The sequence below is a fragment of the Odocoileus virginianus genome, chromosome 6 (assembly GCF_023699985.2).
Source record: "Odocoileus virginianus isolate 20LAN1187 ecotype Illinois chromosome 6, Ovbor_1.2, whole genome shotgun sequence".
NCBI lineage: Eukaryota > Metazoa > Chordata > Mammalia > Artiodactyla > Cervidae > Odocoileus > Odocoileus virginianus.
In genome coordinates this window covers 32,857,695-32,876,162 of record NC_069679.1, presented here as the reverse complement: position 1 = coordinate 32,876,162, position 18,468 = coordinate 32,857,695, and the positions used below count along the sequence as shown (strand labels likewise).

The window sequence follows — 18,468 nt, the reverse complement described above, 5'->3', positions numbered from 1 at the left end:
GATAATCATATGGTTTTTATCTTTCAATTTGTTAATGTGGTGTATTACATTGATTGACTTGTGGATATTAAAGAATCCTTGCATTCCTGGGATAAAGCCCACTTGGTCATGATGTATGATTTTTTTAATATGTTGTTGGATTCTGTTTGCTAGAATTTTGTTAAGGATTTTTGCATCTATGTTCATCAGTGATATTGGCCTGTAGTTTTCTTTTTTTGTGGCATCTTTGTCTGGTTTTGGAATTAGGGTGATGGTGGCCTCATAGAATGAGTTTGGAAGTTTACCTTCTTCTGCAGTTTTCTGGAAGAGTTTGAGTAAGATAGGTGTTAGCTCTTCTCTAAATTTTTGGTAGAATTCAGCTGTGAAGCCATCTGGTCCTGGGCTTTTGCTTCCTGGAAGATTTCTGATTACAGTTGCGATTTCCTTGCTTGTGATGGGTCTGTTAAGATCTTCTATTTCTTTGTGGCTCAGTTTTGGAAAGTTATACTTTGTTAAGAATCTGTCCATTTCTTCCAAGTTGTCCATTTTATTGGCATAGAGCTGCTGGTAGTAGTCTCTTATGATCCTTTGTATTTCAGTGTTGTCTGTCGTGATCTCTCCATTTTCATTTCTAATTTTGTTAATTTGGTTCTTCTCCCTTTGTTTCTTAATGAGTTTGCTAACGATTTGTCAATTTTGTTTATTTTTTCAAAAAACCAGCTTTTAGCTTTGTTGATTTTTGCTATGGTCTCTTTAGTTTCTTTTGCATTTATTTCTGCCCTAATTTTTAAGATTTCTTTCCTTCTACTAATCCTGGGGTTCTTCATTTCTTCCTTCTCTAGTTGCTTTAGGTGTAGAGTTAGGTTATTTATTTGACTTCTTTCTTGTTTTTTGAGGTAAGCCTGTAATGCTATGAACCTTCTCCTTAGCACTGCTTTTACAGTGTCCCATAGGTTTTGGGTTGTTGTGTTTTCATTTTCATTCATTTCTATGCATATTTTGATTTGTTTTTTTATTTCTTCTATGATTTGTTGGTTATTCAGAAGCGTGTTGTTTAGCCTCCATATGTTTGAATTTTTAATAATTATTTTCCTGTAATTGAGATCTAATCTTACTGCACTGTAGTCAGAAAAGATGACTGGAATCATTTCAATTTTTTTTTAATTTACCAAGACTAGACTTATGGCCCAGGATGTGATCTATTCTGGAGAAGGTTCCGTGTGCACTTGAGAAAAAGGTGAAGTTGATTGTTTTGGGGTGAAATGTCCTATAGATATCAATTAGGTCTAGCTGGTCCATTGTGTCATTTAAAGTTTGCGTTTCCTTGTTAATTTTCTGTTTAGTTGATCTATCCATAGTTGTGAGTGGGGTATTAAAGTCTCCCACTATTATTGTGTTACTATTAATTTCCTTTTTCATACTCGTTAGCTTTTGCCTTACATATTGCGGTGCTCCTATGTTGGGTGCATATATATTTATAATTGTTATATCTTCTTCTTGGATTGATCCTTTGATCATTATGTAGTGTCCTTCTTTGTCTCTTTTCACAGCCTTTATTTGAAAGTCTATTTTATCTGATATGAGTATTGCGACTCCTGCTTTCTTTTTGTCTCCGTTTGCGTAAATATTTTTTTCCAGCCCTTCACTTTTAGTCTGTATGTGTCCCTTGCTTTGAGGTGGGTCTCTTGTAGACAGCATATATAGGGGTCTTGCTTTTGTATCCATTCAGCCAGCCTTTGTCTTTTGGTTGGGGCATTCAACCCATTTACATTTAAGGTAATTATTGATAGGTATGGTCCCGTTGCCATTTATTTTGTTGTTTGGGGTTCACGTTTATACCACCTTTCTGTGTTTCCTGTCTAGAGAAGATCCTTTAGTATTTGTTGAAGAGCTGGTTTGGTGGTGCTGAATTCTCTCAGCTTTTGCTTGTCTGTAAAGCTTTTGAGTTCTCCTTCATATCTGAATGAGATCCTTGCTGGGTAGAGTAATCTAGGTTGTAGGTTATTCTCTTTCATTACTTTAAGTATGTCCTGCCATTCCCTTCTGGCCTGCAGGGTTTCTATTGATAGATCAGCTGTTATCCTTATGGGAATCCCTTTGTGTGTTATTTGTTGTTTCTCCCTTGCTGCTTTTAATATTTGTTCTTTGTGTTTGATCTTTGTTAATTTGATTAATATGTGTCTTGGGGTGTTTCGCCTTGGGTTTATCCTGTTTGGGACTCTCTGCGTTTCTTGGACTTGGTTGGCTATTTCCTTCCCCATTTTAGGGAAGTTTTCAGCTATTATCTCCTCGAGTATCTTCTCATGGCCTTTCTTTTTGTCTTCTTCTTCTGGGACTCCTATGATTCGAATGTTGGGGCGTTTCACATTGTCCCAGAGGTCCCTGAGGTTGTCCTCATTTTTTTGGTTCTTTTTTCTTTTTTCCTCTCTGCTTCATTTATTTCCACCATTTTATCTTCTAACTCACTTATCCTATCTTCTGTCTCTGTTATTCTACTCATGGTTCCCTCCAGAGTGTTTTTGATCTCATTTATTTCATTATTAATTTTTAATTGACTTTTTTTTAATTTCTTCTAGGTCCTTGTTAAACCTTTCTTGCATCTTCTCAATCTTTGTCTCCAGGCTGCTTATCTGTAACTCCATTTTGTTTTCAAGATTTTGGATCATTTTTATTATCATTATTCTAAATTCTTTTTTACAGGTAGATTCCCTATTTCCTCCTCTTTTGTTTGACTTGGTGGGCTTTTTTCATGTTCCTTTAGCTGTTGGATATTTCTCTGCCCTTTCATCTTGTTTAGATTGCTGTGTCTGGAATGGGCTTTTTCTGTATTCTTGTGGTCTGATGTTCCTTTTTATTGTGGAGGTTTCACCCAGTGGGTGGGGTTGGACGATTGGTTTGTCAAGGTTTCCTGGTTAGGGAAGCTTGTGTCAGCGTTCTGGTGCGTGGAATTGGATTTCTTCTCTCTGGAGTGCAATGGAGTGTCCAGTAATGAGTTTTGCGATGGGTCTGTGTGTTAGATGTGACTTTGGACAGCCTGTACGTTGGCACTCAGGTCTATGTTCCTGCGTTGCTAAAGAATTTGCATGGTATGTATTGTTCTGGAGCTTATTGGCTCTTGGGTGGTGGTTGGTTTTGGTGTAGGTATGGAGGCTTTTGGATGGTCTCTTATTCCTTAATGTTCCGTGTAGTCAGGAGTTCTCTGGTTTTCTCAGGATTTGGGCTTAAGTCTCCTGCCTCTGGATTTCAGTTTTATTCTTCCAATAGTCTCAAGACTTCTCCAACTATACAGCACTGATAATAAAACTTCTAGGTTAGTGGTGAAAAGATTCTCCACCGTGAGAGACAACCAGAGAGGTTCACAGAGTTATATGAAGAATAGGAGAGGGAGGAAGGAGATAGAGGTGAGCAGGAGGAGAAAAAGGGGACTCAAGAGGAGAGGGACAGATCTACGCAGTTATCTGTTCCCAAAGTGTTCTCCGTAGCCCAGACACCCACAAAGATTCACAGAGTTGGACTGGGAAGAGAAGGGAAATGGAGGAAATAGAGGTGTTCTGAGGTAGAAAACAGAGAGTCAAAAGTGGGAGAGTATCACCACACTCCTGGATAGAAATGGGAACTGAATATTGGATTCTTAAATGACCAAAATTTATATCACAAACTACTGAAAAACAAAGATTGAAAATCTAGTGTAGAGGTTAGACTCTTTGAAATACAATATTTAAAAACAAAAACACACAAAAAAATTTAGAACTGTATGTGAAGTTTGGTTTAAAAATAGGTTTTCTCTCTCTCTCTTTTTTTTTTTTTTGGCAAGGTTATAGTGAAATGAAAATGAAAGTTAAGGAATAATAGAGGAGTATTAGAGGACTTTAAAAGAAAATAGGAGAGAAAAACAAGAAAAAGAAAAAAAAAAAGAAAAATTTTTTTTTCCTAATTAAAAAAATCGTAAAAATATATGAAAATGAAAGTTGAGGAGTAATGGGGGAGTAATAGGGAATCTTAAAAGAAAATAAAAGAGAAAAAATATTTTTAAAAAAAAAAAAAATTTTTTTTTTTAAATTAAAAAAAATATATGTACATATATATCTAGGAATTTCTCTGGAGTTGTTGCGGTCAGCGTAGGTTCAGTTCAATTTCAGATAGCTCCTCTTTCCAGCTTACACTTCTCGATATCTGTAGGCCCCTTCCCGTGTAGTCGGTGTTACCTTCAGGGATTTTAATCTGTTGCACCGGTCCTTCCTGAAGCGGTTCCCTTTGTTTATTTGGCTTCTGTTTGCCGTCTCTTTGGTGTCTAATTTCCGCCCTGACACAGGCGGGCGGAGGTGATCTCTTATTTAGGTTCGCTAGTTCAGTTCAGTCCTGCTACGGGGAGGGCGGGGCACTGCAGACAGATACCGCTCTGTGTGGATAGCACTCACCGTGTTCCGGTCACACTGGGTTTGCCCCACTCACGGGTGTCAGTGCTTTCGCCGTCTACACTGCTCAGGCTCCCGGCTGCTCTATATGGAGCGGGCCCTGCGTTGAGTGCGGTTCCAGTTTTCGGGTACTCCACAAAAGCACAGATTCGGTTGCTCCTGCGTTTTGTGCCTTCCCCGGCCTGAGCGGTTCAGGCGGCCAGAGGCTTGGGCGCAATCTCCCCAGGTGCAGCACGCCTTTTCCCTCCGCGGCGAGCGGCTCAGGCAGCCAGAGGCTTGGGCGCAATCTCCCCGAGTACGGCGCGCTTTTTCCCTCCGCGGCCCCAGCGCGCACCGCCAGTCGGGTCTCAGGAAGTCTTTAGATAAGAACCGGGGGCCTGTTTGCAGTGTGGGAGGGGGTGGCTTCTCAGGGGCTGAGTTTGCCCTTTTCCCCTTCCCCCTGCCTCCTACCTCCAGCGGGGATGGGCCGGCTCTTCTCTGGAGATTCTCAGTCCCTTTGTTTTGCGAACCACCGGCAGTGTGTTCGGGCCAGTTAATTTTGACCCTTGCTATCCCACAGTTTAAAAAAGCTCCCTCCGATTGCTCTTAGGGTCTTCGGGCCGGTCCTTACCCTTAAGCAATGCCGCCCGCTCCTCTCCGTTCCGCCCCGCATGTTGCTGGCAGGTACGGGCGTCTGGGGTACTTTTCTGCTGGGAGTTGCTTTTAGGCACTTAATCTGTGGGCCTTGTTTAATTTTTCCTCCCAGTTAGAATGCCGAAAACTTCCCCCCAGTCCCGCCAGTGAGAGGGTTTCCTGGTGATTGGAAACTTCCTCTATTAAGACTCCCTTCCCGGGACGGGTCTCCGTCCGTAGCTCTTTTGACTCCCTTATTATCGTTTATATTTTGTCCTACCTCCCTTCGAAGACAATGGGCTGCCTTTCTGGGCGCCTGATGTCCTCTGCTAGCGATCAGAAGTTGTTTTGTGAAATTTGCTCAGCGTTCAAATGTTCTTACGATGAATTTGTAGGAGAGAAAGTGGTCTCCCCGTCCTATTCCTCCGCCATCTTGGCTCCTCCCCCCCATTTCTGTCTTTTATTGAGCCCATCTTTGCATAAAATATTTCCTTGGTATCTCTAATTTTCTTGAAAAGATCTCTAGTCTTTCCCATTCTATTGTTTTCCTCTATTTCTTTGCATTGATCACTGAGGAAGGCTTTCTTATTTCTCCTTGCTGTTCTTTGGAACTCTGCATTCAAATGGGTTTATCTTTCCTTTTCCCCCTTTGCTTTTCGCTTCTCTTCTTTTCATAGCTATTTGTAAGGCCTTCTCTGGAGACAACCATTTTGCTTTTTTGCATTTCTTTTTTTCAGGGATGGTCTTGATTCCTGTGCCCTGTACAATGTCACGAACCTCCATCCATAGCTCATCAGGCACTCTTATCAGATCTAGTCCCTTAAATCTATTTCTCACTTCCACTGTATAATCACAAGAGATTTAATTTAGGTCATACCTGAATGGTCTAGTGGTTTTCCCTACTTTCTTCAATTTACGTCTGAATTTGGCAAAAAGGAGTTCATGAATCTGAGCCACAGTCAGCTCCCAGTCTTGTTTTTGCTGACTGTATAGAGCTTCTTCATCTTTGGGTGCCAAGAATATAATCAGTCTGATTTTGGTGTCGACCATCTGGTGATGTCCATGTGTAGAGTCTTCTGTGTTGTTGGAAGAGGGTGTTTGCTATGACCAGTGTGTTCTCTTGGCAGAACTCTTATTAGCCTTTGTGCTGTTTCATTCTGTACTCCAAGGCCAAATTTGCCTTGGAGTTACTCCAGGAGTTTCTTGACTTCCTACTTTTGCATTCCAGTCCCCTATAATGAAAAGGACATCTTTTTTGGTGTTATTTCTAGAAGGTCTTGTAGGTCTTCATAGAACTATTCACCTTCAGCTTCTTCAGTGTTAATGGTTGGGGTGGTCATTTACTATGAATTATTTATTCTTGGTCAACATAAACATTCCCTTACATCCATTTCCATCTTCTCAGTCTGTAAATTCATGGCTGTTGATCTGTGGCCTCATGCAGAGAGGTAAGATGATATTTGAAGGTTGTGGTCTAAAAGGATCAGTTTTTTCCTCCGTAAGTCAAATTTAAGCCTTGTTAAGTGTAATTTTTAAATAGGTTCTAATTATAGATATTATTCTACAAAGTATAAACAGTGTTTGTCAGAAGTCTGGTTTTTAATTGATTTGAAATTCTGTAGACATTAATCCATAGAAGTTAAGCAAGGTTTGGTGTCTGAGCTCACCTCCAGAAGCCTCTTTATCTTATAATCCATATAATGTAGGAATGGGATGAGGAGAGATAGCAGACTTGTCTTCCCTTTTTCCCTTCTTTCAGTCTTGATAGCACTTGATATACTGATGTGTATAGCCTTTGTTTATATGCCGATCCTAAGTCATATATAACGTGTACATACATTTCTGTTTCCATAAGTTTGGAAGAATATGTGCCTGTTGACCTTTGTTGTTTCTGGGAGTTGATAAGATTGAGCAGGGTTACTCTTTTTCTATATTGTATTTTCTACTCTATAGCAATTGTTAGAAATAACTAAAAAGCTTTCCTTTTGAGGGGAAAAAGATAGTACTTAAATGGAATGCTTTGGTTCTTATGAAAAAAAGGGGAAAAAAAGACTTCCAAAGGTTATAGTTTCTTTCAACTCTGGTTCTTTGAACTAGCTATATATGTAGGAAATTAACCACTTCAGTTTTTTCTAAATAGATCAGAATGGGCCAGTGAGAAGAGTTTAAGTCCTGTGTAAGCAGTAAAGGAGAAAGTACTCCTTTACTGCTTAAAACAAGAGGTCTAGAAACCTTTTAGTTGATACTAAATTTTTGTTTCTGAAGAGGATTAGAAGTGCTTAATATTGTCTGTCAACAAAAGATGAGCTGTTATCTATGAATTAGATAATAGAGAATCAATTACTTATCTCATCCAAGAGGTTTTAGCCAAAAAATTAGCTTGTTTCTTCTTCTTGTTTACCGAACAATGGACATCATACAGCTTTCTAAAGTGCTTTAATTCTATCTCTAGCAGTAACTTACCAAAGTAATGTTTGTATATACTTCTAGAACTGGCTTAAAACAGATAACTTTACTAAAACAAATAAATAATTAGAATATTAAGTTTCTAAGTTTGGTCATAGAAGTCTGTAATGTATCATGTAATTGTCAGCAAGTTGAACTATAGGAGAATATTAAAAGATTTACTCTTTAACAGGAAAAAGAACATCAGGAACATGTTTACTTTCCATTATTCCTCACATGCCCCCGCCCCCCTGCCCCCCCCCTGCTCCCCGCCCCCCCCCCCCCCCCCCCGGTCCCCAATAGTTTGTGGCACAGACTCTATTTTATTCCTGTGTCTATGATCCTGCAGTATAACTGTTGACTTACTTCTGGGTATAGGAGGAAAGGAAGAGTGGGCATACTGTTACATAAGACCGGCACAGGGAACTTGGGCTACATATGATAACCTGGGGCTGGGAATAGCAGTACTTTTTGGGCTCTTGAAGGCAGCATCCACTGGAGTGTGAACAAGGTTTTTTGGTAGCATTACAGCAATTGCTGTTTGTGTATATAGGTTATTTATAGTACTGTTTGAATAGAATACTGATGTAGGTAAAATATACCAAAAGAAAAGGATATTGGAGTAGTTTACATCCTATTTTCTGAATGATTTACCTGTATATAGTGGCCAAAAGTTAAACTGAAGCAGGTTATTTGGCTTATTAAGAAGAATGGGAATTACATACATTTTTTTTGTTTGTTTGTTTTGTTTTCTTTAAAAAATAGTGGGCATAGGCAGAAGGGAAGTCACTATACAGAAATAGCAGGGGCAAGGATTTGGAATGGAAATTAACAGATTGCATACTTTTATCATTTATAGTTTTCCTTAGAGTGCTTTTTCCTCTTCCCAGAGTATTTTCACTAAATACTCTGATTTTCTTGCTTCTATACAAAATCTAATTCTTGATGCGAAATGCTATGATTGGGAAGTCAGAAAGTTATCTGAAGCTTTTTTCTTTTTAAAACTTGAATGTGTATACCGAATGATGTTGTTCAGTTGCAGAATTGGGTCTGACTCTTTTACGACTCCCATAGACTATAGCCTGCCTGGCTCTTCTGTCCATTGGATTTCCTAGACAAGAGTAGTTAAGTGGGTTGCAGTTTCCTTCTCCAGGGGATCTTCCCAACCCAGGGATCAAACCCACATCGCCTCCATTGGCAGGTGGGTCCTTTACCACTGAGCCACCAGGGAAGCCCAAACATGTCTTAAAAACAAGTTTGATATTTTCTAATATTACTATATTTATTCTTCTCCCTTCTTTTTCTTGCTATAAAGTATCCAGATGATAAATGAGCTTTAACATGCTTATAGTTCACCTGGCATAAATTTTAGCATCTTGAATCAGTAGACATTGCTGAAATGCCCCTTAGCTATGAAATTCAGACTGAAGGAGATTAAGGGTTTGTGTTGTTGTTGTTAGGAATTATGAATTTGTTTCAAACAAATACGTAAAATCTTAAGATACCTGAATGGCAGAGGTTCTAGGAAACACCTTACAACTGTTTCTTCATGGAGACTTAGTATTTTTTGTAGTATGTCTTCCAGTTTGACAAATAGTTGGAGTTTCCCTCTAAAGAGAATGTAAAGCTTTCTGCTAAGTTTATCTGTTAGTAAATTTGCAGTACTCATTAAGTAATTGAATGAATAAATTTGGGGTCCAAACTATATTTACCTTGTGATTTTGTGCTTCTGGTATTCTGGTACACATACCCAAGTTGCACAGAAATGCATGTCAATATGCCAAGCACAGTATGTGGCTCATAGTGGCTGCTCTACATTTGTTTGCTGTTTCCCTTTTTAAAAAAAATACTACATGATCCCCTTGGAATAAGATGATAAATTAGTTACCAAGGAATCATTGGGTAGGAAATATTATAAATTATTAAGAATAAATTTACTATAATTTACAGTTAAAGTTCTTCCTATTATGTCTGTTTTGCCATATGATTTGAGAAACATAATATATAGGTATATGCCTTGCTCTAGTTCAAGTTCTTTTTCTAGTCTTAATAGGTATTAATCATTCAGAACTATTACTCTCATACATCTTGGTCCCTATAGTTTTCTACCTTTCTGATCTTTTAGTCACTGAACAGTTTTGCAATATATATATACACACACACACCTCTTTAGGTTTCATCCATAAAATAAAATGATTGGATTAGAATGCTGTCTTCAGGTCCCTTTCAATGCAAAGTGTAAATTTCCACTTTAGTAGACTGTTGTATACTTCATCTCAGTATGTGATGTACTTACCATTGAAAAGGGACTGAAAGCCTTCTGAAATGTATATACATGTAAACTTACATGAGTCCATTCCCATATCTTGCAGTCTTCTACAGTCTGTTTATTCTCATTCTGAAAAGACCTGTTCTTTCCTTTTGGCTTGAGTTTTTCTGTTTTTGTTGTTGTTGTTTGTAATAGTATATACTCAGCCTCAGGATTATGCAGCCCACAAATGATGGTTCCTTTTCATTTGTTTACCTGCTTAGTTCCTTGTTTGCTATAGTGAACAGTATACCTCAAAAAGCTTTATCAACACTAATGACACAAATGATCTTCCCTGTTTTTTTGTATGTTCTTTGAGGGACAGTGTGGTCTAAAGTATTCTTACCTTCCTGACAGTTAACTTTGGATGAACTTATGAACAGCATGAAATGTGTTCTTTAAAATTACAGAACCACAGTGATTTGAAATCGGTGTTCACTATTACCTAGTGTTAATATTAGAATAACTGATATATAAGATGAACAAAATAGGTATTTTTAAATTGAAATTGAAATGAAGTAATAATAGCAGATTTTTCCTCTTCCTAAAAAGTAGTGTATTTAACTAGCAGATAATAACTTGGTTATTTTAAATTGAAGTTTATGGTTTATTAATTATAATAAAGTTGATACTTATAAAATAGACCAATTTACTAATATAAATATATATTTATGTGTATGGTGTGAACATATGTCTGCTTGTGTTTTAAAACAGATATGACCACATTCTGAAGTGGGAACTCTTTCAGCTGGCTGACCTGGACACATACCAGGGAATGCTAAAGTTACTTTTCATGAAAGAACTGGAACAGATTGTTAAAATGTATGAAGCCTACAGACAGGCTCTTCTCACGGAGTTGGAAAATCGTAAGCAGAGACAGCAGTGGTATGCCCAGCAACATGGCAAGAATTTTTAAGTTAATTTTTTAAAAACAAAATTTAAGTTTTATAAGGGCTTTAAACTATTTTCACAGATTAAAAAACTGCAAATACTTTGGTTAATAAAGGCAGCTTACTTTTTGGAAATTATAAAATTCTAATTTTACATGTATTTTGTTATTAAAAATATTATTTTATTGAGAAAAAAATGAGTTTATCATTTTAAGGGCCAACAGTGACACTCTAAATGCTGTATATCTGAAAACTGCTTTGCATATTCTTGATGGAGACAAATGTCATTTAACCAGATAAATGATCAGTTGGTAAACTGTCACAATAGTAGTAAAAAAACAGAGAAAGAGATAACGTATGCAGTATTTAAAAAGCGTTTACTGCTGTAATGTGGAATATTGTCTGGAATTGGATGGTTTAAATATTACCTTGTGTAGTTCAAAACAAAACGACTTGGAACCTTTATTGTGATACATTTTTATATATAATATATAGGGTTACTCCTCCTCCCTGCCCCCAAATGTAAAGAACTGTTTTAAAACATGTTGGAAAAGTATTTTTTTGGTGTTGAAAGGGTGAAGGGCCTGTAATATTTCAGGAATAAATTTAGGTAAAAGGCTCCAGCCTGTGTGGGGACGTTGTGTACAGCACTCAAGGGTTGCTAACGTTACTTCCTTCCTTTGGGCCAGGGCTCTTATGGCACTTAGCAACATGGTTCTGATGAGACTGAGGTCACTTCCCAGCAGCACAGCACGTTGCCATCCTAAACGACTGGGTTGAGCTGCCAAAAATGACAATCAGGGATTCATTAAGAAATCTTGGTCATTAAATTGACTTTACGTATTTTTTATCTTCCAAGTTTGTCACAGAAGTTTAAAACCTGGCATTTTCCTCCCAACTTATTTTCCTTTTGGTTTAGTAGTTATTAAGACACTGTTCATAACTAGCACAGTACATTTGACTGCAGGCAAATTTATGGCACAGCTAGCCTATAAATCTCTACAATTCTGTGAATTTCAGCACTTGCTGAAATAGCTGTTCATTTATATTTACATGTGTTGTAAATATGTAAATAATTTTTTAGTTTAGGTAATCTTTCAAAATATAAAGTACTCCTAGTTAGATATTGGTGAATATGAGTTATTGATAAAATGTTGAAAATGTTAGTTGTTTGATTTTATATAACAAGCTTATTAAATATATTTTTGTGGAAACTAAATGTGTTGTATTTGAGTCCATGTTTTATACATAATGCTTATAAATATTCTACTTTTCCATTCAGCAGGCCCATAGGCAGAGGAAGCAGAATGAAAGGGGTATCCAAAATGAAAATAGGCCAGTGGAATTTTATCAGTGGGAAAAGTTATTTCACAGGCCATGTGATCAAACTTTGCTAAGATGTGAGCTTATATATCTTATGAACTCTGACATACTTTTCCATCTTAATCATTGTTTATTCTTTCTTTAATATTACCATTTCATTTAACTAAAGCTTACTTTTTCTAAGAAAGTTATAAATTACTCTGTTTTAGAGCTTCTGGATAAGAGGCATTACTTTTTTTTTTTCCATTACTGCACATTTTTATCCTCTAAAAAGTATGTTCAATGAAATTCCACTACAGATTTTAGTAATTAGAAATACAATGTAGAATCACTGGTTTAAAAGAACTGGAAGGTACCTAAAAGGGATCAGCATACATATGTTAAAATGAAAAGCTAAATCTGTAATGGTGTCAATATTAAAGAAAATGCATTTTGAATTTAAAAAACAGAAACTTTCCTCTTCTGTATCAGCACCTCCCAAACATTTCCAAATTCAGTTGTTTTTAATCTTAGGAACCAGAGTAAACTTTAATAATAGTTCACATGTTAAAAGAATAAACCTATGATGAATACATATCTTTGTGTACCAAATGAAAAAATATACAATGCAGTGAAACTCAAATACATATACAAAGTGATTTTTTTTGTGCATTTTTGATCAAGAGGTTTATATTCTATATTAAACAATAATATAAAAGAAGCAATATATAGTTTCTGATAAAGCAACTGAAAAGCTCTCTTAGATGTCTTTTATAATAAAAGCTAATGGTATATGTAAGATGGTATAGGTTGAATCAAGCCTATTTAGCTATGTTTTAACAAATGCCTATGTGAAATAATTTTAAAATTCTTCTGTAGAAATTAAATGAGCATATCTAAATGTGGAGTAATATTACTACATGGTTTAACTATAACCCAGTAGTAGTATTTAGTAAATTCAAGCAGAACACATGTACTGTTATCATAAATAGACAAATTCTTTAAATTATAATAGCATATTTGAAGACAAAATCAAGAAACCATACATGTTAACAAATGATATAACCATGCATACATATATCTGCTTATTAAACACTGAAGCAAAAGAACTAAGCTGTTGTGCACTCTTCATAGGTGCTTGGTATTTTACTCTGTTCTGATGGAAGCACTTTGTATGTGTGCATGGAAACATAAAACAATATTTAATTGACAATTTGGTCATGCACCTGTATTTTTTAAATTTGGGGTTACATTTTCTTCTTTTCTGATTGTTCAGTAGATTCTGACTTTGGTGCAGGAAACGCTTGATGATACAGATGTCTGTGGGTTGCTGCCGCACTGTAAAGCTTGTATAAAGCCTAGAAATAAAATAATCAAGATTATTTTTAAAAATGATAAAACATCTTATTAAATACACAGATAAAAACTTTTTCCTTTTAGTGTAATTTATGGTACTATATACAATTCAGCATGCTAAATTTGGAATCCTTAGTAATCTGTATAACATATATACTGATAACTAGTATCTCAGCAGTCAAAAGTATTTTCAACTCTCTAGTGTGTTGATATTACTACTTCTGTGGGTTGATCTCTATGGTAAATGTTCTATCCTCGGACTGCATTTTCTTTTACTGTTCCCACCTTTTGGATTAGAGCTTCCTAACTCACTATGCCCCACGGATGTGGAAAACTCATATTGTGAATATTATTAGTTTTAGAGGAATTATAGGAGCTCATAACTTGTGATTGCCAATAGCAAATTTATTATACACAGGTAGAACACTTGCTATTGGACCTTCCTGATAGGTTTTTCAGAAAGGGACCACTTTTTATTCTCCATAATTTCCTGATATGGTCATGCAAATAAGCACATGTGTTACCCCTTCCCCACCACATGGGCTTTCTCAAATATGCTCTCTTTCCTTGCTTCCACTAATTAGTTCATAGCTTACAAAACCTTTATTCAGAAACATTACCTTAGAAAGTCTTTCTTCATTAAAACTACCTGTCGTTGTTATTTGTCTGTGTAACAGTATTTGAATCATAAAAATGTTTACATACTGCTTTCTGAAGTGTCCATAAATATTTTTTTTAACCCCTCAGCTAGTATCTAAAATTCATTACCTCCTCTGACTTTCACATAATGAACACTCAGTTAAGACCAATTTATCTGATGTATTCTAGAGTATTTAAAAAGTCTGAGTATTTTTAAAGGCTGGATAAAAGCTTGATATCCTTAAACAGAATTTCCAGGAAATTCCATTCATTTTTATCTTTTTGAGTCTATATGGCTATTTTCTTAAGTCTGAATTATACCATGATCAATTTACAAATGCATACTGACACCTTAGTTCTATTCTGATTCTAATACATTCAATTTAATCCATGTTTTCTTAAAAGTTCCTTTTTCTTAAGATTTGATTTACAAAGTTGAAATTTATTTTTACTGTTTTAGTAAATTCATTTTACTGAATTTTACATAAAATCCTTGTTGACTTATAAATATTAAATATATACTTGGTATCTGATTGGCAGACATAATCTAGTTATATATAAAACAGCAGAAACCAAGGGAAGAATTATGTACTGTCACTGTAGTTGCTGAAGATCAGTTTTGCTTTCTGAAAGTAATGATTCCACAGAAATAACTTTTCTTATGTGAAAATGATTCCTTCTTAGAAACTTAGATTCTTCCTCAGATACAGACTTTCTACACATGTGCAGTGGGAGAAATGAACACTAATTTACAGGTCAGGTCCAAGGTATGCCAAGAAAGTTAGTTACTCTACATACTGGCCTGAAACCTGCTTAAAGTGGTACAGATAACTCATTCAGAAGCCAAAGTTGAAAATCACTTCTAAAGGTTGTAGCTCCTGTAACTAATTGACTCTGCATTAGTTAAGTTTCCTCAAGATTTTCATAACTACTTGTTTCATTCTGCAGTAGAACAAAATGTCCAATGTTAGAGCTTAAGATTTTTGAAAATTTCTAAACATTCAGAAATAAAATATTCATGATAATCAATTCTTGTGTTTCATATGCAGATAAAATAATATGTTCAGAGTAAATTAAATATTTTAAAACTTATCTACATTGAGACATCCTTTAATGACTAGTTGGTTTGTAAAATAAGACAATCATAATGTTTATAAATATACGAGTAGCTCTTAATTTAAGAAAGATTTAACTTACCTCATTTGTACTTCCCTGTGGTAAAGGCAGATTAAAGGGGAGAAAAGAGAAGTATATATCCTGCTTCATTAATAGCACTATGATAATCAACCTTATTTATATTAGTAATTTGTGAGCATTTAAGAACAAATACACCTTGAGGGAAGGGACATGTGTATACCTACAGCTGATTCATGTTGATGTATGGCAGAACCCAGCACAACTTGGTAAAGCCGTTACTTCCAGTTAAAAATATTTAGAACATACACCCTGCAGACTTCTTTGATTTAGATTACATATTTAATCAGAATCTTCTGAAGAACCCACTTCTGTATTCATCACAGGTTTCAGCATCAAATTCCAGGAGGGCTTTGGGATTTACCACAAATAGCCCCTCTTCATCTTTTGAGGTTGAGGGGCTTTTTGAGGCAGTGGCTCAGAGGATCCAGTTACATTAATTCTTTTCCAGTAGTGCTATCATTTATCAGTATATATCTCAACTAGATTCTCCAAAGACACATGGCAAATCCATCAGTTACAATTTGGTTTTAAAAAGTATAAACATACTCAGTGCTGAGAGAACTGTAGCTATTACTTGCTACCTGCAGACTATAAATATTCACAAGTCTTAACTCCAAAATTTTATTAAAGTCTCAACTTTAGTTTCACTAAATTCCCCCAAATTTTCATGCGGTAATTGAAGACACTTCCAGGATGAAAGGTGAGATGATTTTTATTCTGGCATGTTATAATTGTTTCCCCTGTCCATAATCAATTATTTGAATAGCAGACCATGGTGACCCTGGGTTGGTTAGTTGAACCATAAAGGACAACTGATCCAGAAGCAGCTGATCCAGAGGTTGACCTGGACACATTTTAGGGCCTGGTACAAATGAATAGTTCAAAGAGACAATCTGAAGTAATCAGATACTGTGTTGAGGGGTTTTACTAAAAGAGACAGTGATACGACTTCAGATGGACATTTATATATGCCCCTAACAACGGTTCTATGAAGGCCTACAAGACCTTATAGAACTAACACCCAAAAAAGATATCCTCTTCATAATAAGGAACTGGAATGCAAAAGTAGGAAGTCAAGAGCTACCCTGGAGTTACAGGCAAATTTGGCCTTGGAGTACAAAAGGAAGCAGGTCAATGTACAAAACGAAGCAGGTCACAGACTAACAGTTTTGCCAAGAGAATGCACTGGTCACAGCAAAAACCCTCTTCCAACAACACAAGAGAAGACTGTACACATGGACGTCACCAGATGGTCAATACCAAAATCAGAATGATTAAATTCTTTGCAGCCAAAGATGGAGAATCTATACAGTCAGCAAAAACAAGACTGGGAGCTGACTGTGGCTCAGACCATGAACTCCTTATTGCCAAATTCAGACGTAAATTGAAGAAAGTAGGGGAAACCACTAGACCATTCAGGTATGACCTAAATCATATCCCTTACAATTATACAGTGGAAATGACAAATAGATTCAAGGGATTAGATCTGATAGAGCGCCCGAAGAACTATAGACAGAGGTTCGTGACATTGTACAGGAGGCAGTAATCAAGACCATCCCCAAGAAAAAAATGCAAAAAGGCAAAATGGTTGTCTGATGAGGCCTCACAAATAGCTGAGAAAAGAAGTGAAAGGCAAAGGAGAAAAGGAAAGATATAGCCATTTGAGCACAGATTTCCAAAGAACAGCAAGGAGAGATAAGAAAGCCTTCCTCAGTGATCAGTGCAAAAAAAATAGAGGAAAACAACAAAATGGGAAAGATCTTGTCAAGAAAATTAGAGATACCAAGGGAACATTTCATGCAAAGATGAGCACAATAAAGGACAGAAATGGTAGGGACCTAACAGAAGCAGAAGATATTAAGAAGAGGTGGCAAGAATACACAGAAGAACTATACAAAAAAGATTTTCATGACCCAGATAACCACAATGGTGTGATCACTCACCTAGAGCCAGACATCCTGGAATGCGACGTCAAGTGAGCCTTAGGGAGCATCACTGTGAACAAAGCTAGTGGAGGTGATGGAATTCTAGTTGAGCTATTTCAATCTAAGATGATGCTGTGAAACTGCTGCACTCAATATGCCAGCAAATCTGCAAAACTCAGCAGTGGCCATAGGACTGGAAAAGGTCAGTTTTCATTCCAATCCCAAAGAAAGGGAATGTCAAAGAATATTCTAACTACTGCATAATTGCACTCATCTCACACACTAGCAAAGTAATGCTCAAAATTCTCCAAGTCAGGCTACAACAGTACATGAACTGTGAACTTCCAGATGTTCAAGCTGGTTTTAGAAAAGGCAAAGGAACCAGAGGTCAAATTGCAAACATCTGTTGGATCATCAAAAAAGCAGGAGAGTTCCAGAAAAACACCTACCTTTGCTTTATTGACTACACCAAAGCCTTTGACTGTGTGGATCACAACAAACTGTGGGAAATTCTTAAAGAGATGGGAATACCAGACCACCTCACCTGCCTCCCGAGAAATCTCTATGCAGGTCAAGAAGCAACAGTTAGAACTGGACATGGAGCAACAGGCTGGCTCCAAATTGGGACAGGAGTACGTCAGGGCTATATAGTGTCACCCTACTTATTTAACTTATATGCAGAGTACATCATGCAAAAAGGCAGGCTGGATGAAGCACAAGTTGGAATCAAGATCGCTGGGAGAAATATCAATAACTTCAGATATGCAGATGACAGCACCCTTATGGCAGAAAGCAAAGAACTAGAGCCTATTGATGAGAGTGAAAGAGGGCAGTGAAAAAGCTGGCTTAAAACTCAACATTCAGAAAACTAAGATCATGGCATCTGGTCCCATCACTTCGTGGCGAATGAATGGTGAAGCAATGGAAACAGTGACAATTTATTTTGGGGGGCTCCAAAATCACTGCAGATGGTGACTGCAGCCATGAAATTAAAAGACACTTGCTCCTTGGAAGAAAAGCTATGACCAACCTAGACAGCATATTAAAAAGCAGAGATATTACCAACAAAGGTCCATCTAGTCAAACCTATGGTTTTTCTAGTAGTCATGTATGGATGTGAGATTTGGACTATAAAGAAAGCTGAGCACCGAAGAGTTGATGCTTTTTAACTGTGGTGTTGGAGAAGACTCTTGAAAGTCCCTTGGACTGCAAGGAGATCCAACCAGTCAATCCTAAAGGAGATCAGTCCTGAATATTCATTGGAAAGACTGATGCTGAAGCTGAAACTCCAATACTTTGGCCACCTGATGGGAAGAACCGACTCACTGGAAAAGACCTTGATTCTGGGCAAGATTGAAGGCAGGAGGAGAAGGGGATGACGGAGGGTGAGATAGTTGGAT

At 36.8% G+C, this 18,468-nt stretch overlaps 2 protein-coding genes across 3 annotated transcripts in view; one reads left to right on the top strand and one right to left on the bottom strand.

Annotated features, from left to right (window-relative positions):
- Positions 1-11,868, top strand: part of SAV1 (salvador family WW domain containing protein 1) — a 35,772-nt gene extending 23,904 nt beyond the window's left edge. The window contains exon 5 of the mRNA XM_070469106.1: positions 10,474-11,868. Within this exon, the coding sequence (XP_070325207.1) occupies positions 10,474-10,675 (202 nt within the window). The 3' untranslated portion in view covers positions 10,676-11,868. The remainder of the gene's footprint in view (positions 1-10,473) is intronic.
- Positions 11,869-12,925: 1,057 nt separating this feature from the next.
- Positions 12,926-18,468, bottom strand: part of ATL1 (atlastin GTPase 1) — a 68,788-nt gene continuing 63,245 nt past the window's right edge. The window contains exons 13-14 of one of the 2 annotated variants that reach the window (XM_070469104.1): positions 15,144-15,158; positions 12,926-13,309 (exon numbers count right to left, since the gene is read on the bottom strand). In XM_070469104.1, the coding sequence (XP_070325205.1) occupies positions 13,199-13,309; positions 15,144-15,158 (126 nt within the window). In that variant the 3' untranslated portion in view covers positions 12,926-13,198. The remainder of the gene's footprint in view (positions 13,310-15,143; positions 15,159-18,468) is intronic. The other variant, XM_070469105.1, reaches the window with a different exon arrangement.